This window comes from Orycteropus afer, unplaced genomic scaffold (genome assembly GCF_000298275.1).
Source record: "Orycteropus afer afer isolate SDZICR_OR568_19922 unplaced genomic scaffold, OryAfe1.0 scaffold00010, whole genome shotgun sequence".
NCBI classification, from domain to species: domain Eukaryota; kingdom Metazoa; phylum Chordata; class Mammalia; order Tubulidentata; family Orycteropodidae; genus Orycteropus; species Orycteropus afer.
The window spans coordinates 7860604-7864426 of NW_006921597.1; the positions used below are offsets into that span (position 1 = coordinate 7860604).

Genomic DNA, 3823 nt, shown 5'->3' on the forward strand with positions numbered 1-3823 from the left:
ATGACATGAGACAAAGTATATGTGAACTGTTGTATGAAAAGTGAATTTACTCTGTAAATCTTCACCCAAATCCTAATAAAATAAAAAAAAATAAATAAATAAAAGGATTTACCAACTCAGAAGCCCAATGGGGTCACTATGAGTCAGAATTGACCCAATAGCAGTGAGTTTGGTTTGGTTTGCTTCAAGATGGCTTTTTTTTCTTCTTAGTCTATATGGCAGAATGTGGTTGCCAAGAGCTCCTACTTTAAAAAAAAAAAAAAAAAAAAAAACTCTCTTACCCAAGAGAGTAGTAACCAGACTGAACTGCAATTCTTCAGTTCCATTCCACATTCCCAGGAAAGACTTTGGCTTGAGTCAGCTGTTCAAATCTAAACCAGTGAGACAGTATCTAATGAAAGAAAGGGTATTTCCCAGAAGAGGAAGAAATGAAGTGTTGTTCATTTGAAATAACAGGTGTCAACAGCAGTGTCTCAGTTGAAATCACAGCAAAAACCTCAAGGCTGCATAAACAACACTTTCCAATAGAAAGAGCAGTAACTGAACAAGCCTAGACATGGAATACACTTTTTATTCAAGGAGCAGATCTTTTTTTCCATATACATTTATTCAATAAAGCAGAGCAAATGTTCTAAGTTTCAGTACTAAGACTAAATATAAGTTTTGGTAGCTTGGCACAGCCTAAAATTAAGAAAATAATACATTTTTTTCTTGCCCTGTGTAAAGAAGGTGCTCCATACATGTTTTTAAATTATTGCATTAGGTCATGGGAATTATATCCTGTGTTCTCTGACTATACTATTAATATAGGTCATTCATTCAATGATCATATAAAAACAAAAAACAAACCCACTGCCATCAAGTCAATTCTGACTCATAGCAACTCCCATTGAGTTTCTGAAGCAGTAAATCTTTACGGAAGTAGATTGCCCTGAGTTCCTTAAGTGGAGTGGCTGGTGTGTTTGGACCACCAACCTTCTGGTTAGCAGTCAAATGCCTAAGGCACTACACCACCAGAGCTCCTTAATGTCATATACTTTAGAGTCAAATATATACAAAGCATTCCTTTAAGTTCCATGAGATACTAAGATAAATAGTATAAGTGCCATAAGGGAGGTTAGTCATAGTGTATGTTTTGGTCTAGAGGAATGAGTTATTAATTATGATCACAGTGGATCAGTAGACGAAGCAGATTTCAAAGTGAATTTTGAAGGAGAAGAATGGTTCTGATAGAAGTCATGAAATTAGGAGCCTGTGGCAATGGTCCTGGGGAGAAATTTTGAGGGCCTTAACTGAGGCAGGAGCAATGGAAAATAAAGAGATAAGAATTCAAAGTTACTTTAAGAAATTAATCTAATGTGAAGGACAAGAGAAAGAACAAGTAAAAAATGGTCTGATATTTTAACTAAGACTCCCTAGGAGGTTGGTAATACTACCAACAAAAGTGAAAACAGAAGCAAGTAGCATATTTGGGAAGAAGATGCAGGTTTTAGATACTGAATTTGAAGTTGCCATGATGTATACAGGTAGAACTGACTGACGATTACCACATTTCCCAGCATATGACAGATTTTGGGGAGTATGCTTCATTCCTACTCCACGTATTTTTTTCTGTAGAAAGGGAGTCTATAACCCTTAGAGCACTGGGAAAATGTGCTGCAAAAGACCTCTTTAAAATATTGAAGAGCAAAGATGTCACTTTGAAGACTAAGATGCGCCTAACCCAAGCCATGGTATTTTCAATCGCCTCATATGCACGTGAAAGCTGCATAATGAATAAGGAAGACTGAAGAAGGGTTGGTGCCTTTGAATGATGGTATTCACAAAGAATATTGAAAATATCATGGACTGTCAGAAGAACGAACAGATCTGCCTCGAAGAAGTGCATATGGAATGCTCCTTAGAAGTGAGAATGGCCAGACTTCCTCTCACCTGTTTTGGTCATGTTGTCAGAAAGGACCAGTCTCTGGAGAAGGATATCACACTTTGTAAAGTGGAGGGTCAGCGAAAATGGAGAAGACCCTCAATGAGACAGACTGACACAGTCGCTGTAATGATTGGCTCCAGCATAGCAAGTATAGTGAGGATGGCGCTGGACCGGCAGTGTTTTGTTCTGTTGTGCACAGGGTAGCTATGAGTCAAAAGCCCACTCAATGGCACCAAACAATAAAAACAGCCTCTCTCTTCCCTATTTTTCACTACTCCCTAGGAGAATAAATTCATTTATCTAGTTGGTGAGTTATTAGGAGAAGCTGGACATACAGAGCTTGGTTCCTTCTTTTCCCTTCCTCTTCAGCTGCCCTCAAGAAGTATACATTCTATTTGGTCCTCCCAGCTATTAGTTTTTCAGGGATAGAAATTGCCCCGGCAGAGGGAAGCTATCCCAGCTTGGTGCTGCCTGTGACTACACCTGTTGTTGCCCACATGCCTGCATATAAAACGTCATCCTTTATTATCAGACTTAAAACATTAAAGATGATATTCTGGTCTTCCCCTGCCTTCTTCTTTTGTCTTATTCCTTAACTGATTCAGAACTCAGCTGGGGAAGTAAGGTTTTACTGTACTCCTTTGGATCATATCAGTAGGCACTCAAAAATATTTACTAAATAATTATTTAAATGAGATGCCCAGTAGCAACTGCAAATCCAGATGTAGAATTCAGGATAGAATTTGAGCTAAAGAAATTGACTTTGAAATGACTGAAGGGAAGTAATGCTTATAGGCTAGAGTATTATTGTTACAGCTACTGTATCACTGATACTTATTGAGTACTTACTATGTGCCAGGCACTATTCTAAGTGCTTTATCTGTATTTATGTATTAATCTCTGTAAGAACCCTATGAAGTGGGTTATTATTATTATGTACATATTATTTCCTTCTTTGTAGATTGAAAAACTGAGGCACATATAGATTGAGTAAGGTGCCTAAAGTTATACAGCAAGTGTCAGAGCTGAAATGAATAAAATGAGATTTTCTAAGAAGAAAATAGAGCAAAAGAAGAGTAATTTCACTTCTTCCCTTCTACCTTTCTCTACAAAATGAGAGCAATACTTTCTCATCACTTTTAGTGATGTAATAAAAGTTAATGACAAAATCTAAAAAGGTTGTACTGCCTAGAGGAAAAATGTGTCCAAATCCAAGACTGGCCATGGCTGTTTGTTTAACCTATTTTTTTATTTGGTAACCAATAATCATCATTTTATTGGCCTAATTTTTCATTTGGCTGAATGCTCACTGGAATGGACCAGAGAATGGAACTTCCTTTGAGGAAAGAGGAAGCTTTGCTTTTAAACTAGTTACAGGAAGGTGATGAATGGGGTACAAAATTGCCTGTATTTGGGAAACTTGTTCTGTTTTTCAGGTACTTTTTCTCTACTAACCAGCCATGTGAAGATGACATCTAGCTTTTCCCCTGTGACCCTGACCTTTTTTTCTCTCCGTTTGCAGACTCTGAGATCAAAAGGCGGAGTCACTTACAGCTGCTGAACTCACAGGCTTCCCTGTGTGTCTCCTCTCTCTGTGCCATCAGTTGGGTACTGCTGCCTCTCTCCCCTTACCTGATGCTGAAATAATCGGGCTCGGCCAGAGAGAAACATGCAAAGTCACTGGTACAATAGGTGAGATGAACCACAGATGGTGTGGGAGACAGGTTCTGTGTGTGCTTGTGTTCCCAACAAGAGTCAATGTAGCCTCCAGCATCAGCCTCAGAAAGAAATATTTAATAATGTCAGGACATTGGGTGCTACTTCCACTGGTACTGTAAAGAATAATCATTTGTTAACAAAGAGCACAGGCCTCTTTGACAGACTTACAAGAAAAAC

At 38.3% G+C, this 3823-nt stretch overlaps 1 protein-coding gene across 1 annotated transcript in view; it reads left to right on the forward strand.

The window, feature by feature from the left end:
* The window catches only part of VTCN1 (V-set domain containing T cell activation inhibitor 1), a 15078-nt gene extending 11504 nt beyond the window's left edge, over positions 1 to 3574 (forward strand). The window contains 1 exon segment of the mRNA XM_042782056.1: positions 3450 to 3574. Within this exon segment, the coding sequence (XP_042637990.1) occupies positions 3450 to 3574 (125 nt within the window).
* Positions 3575 to 3823: the final 249 nt, after the last annotated feature.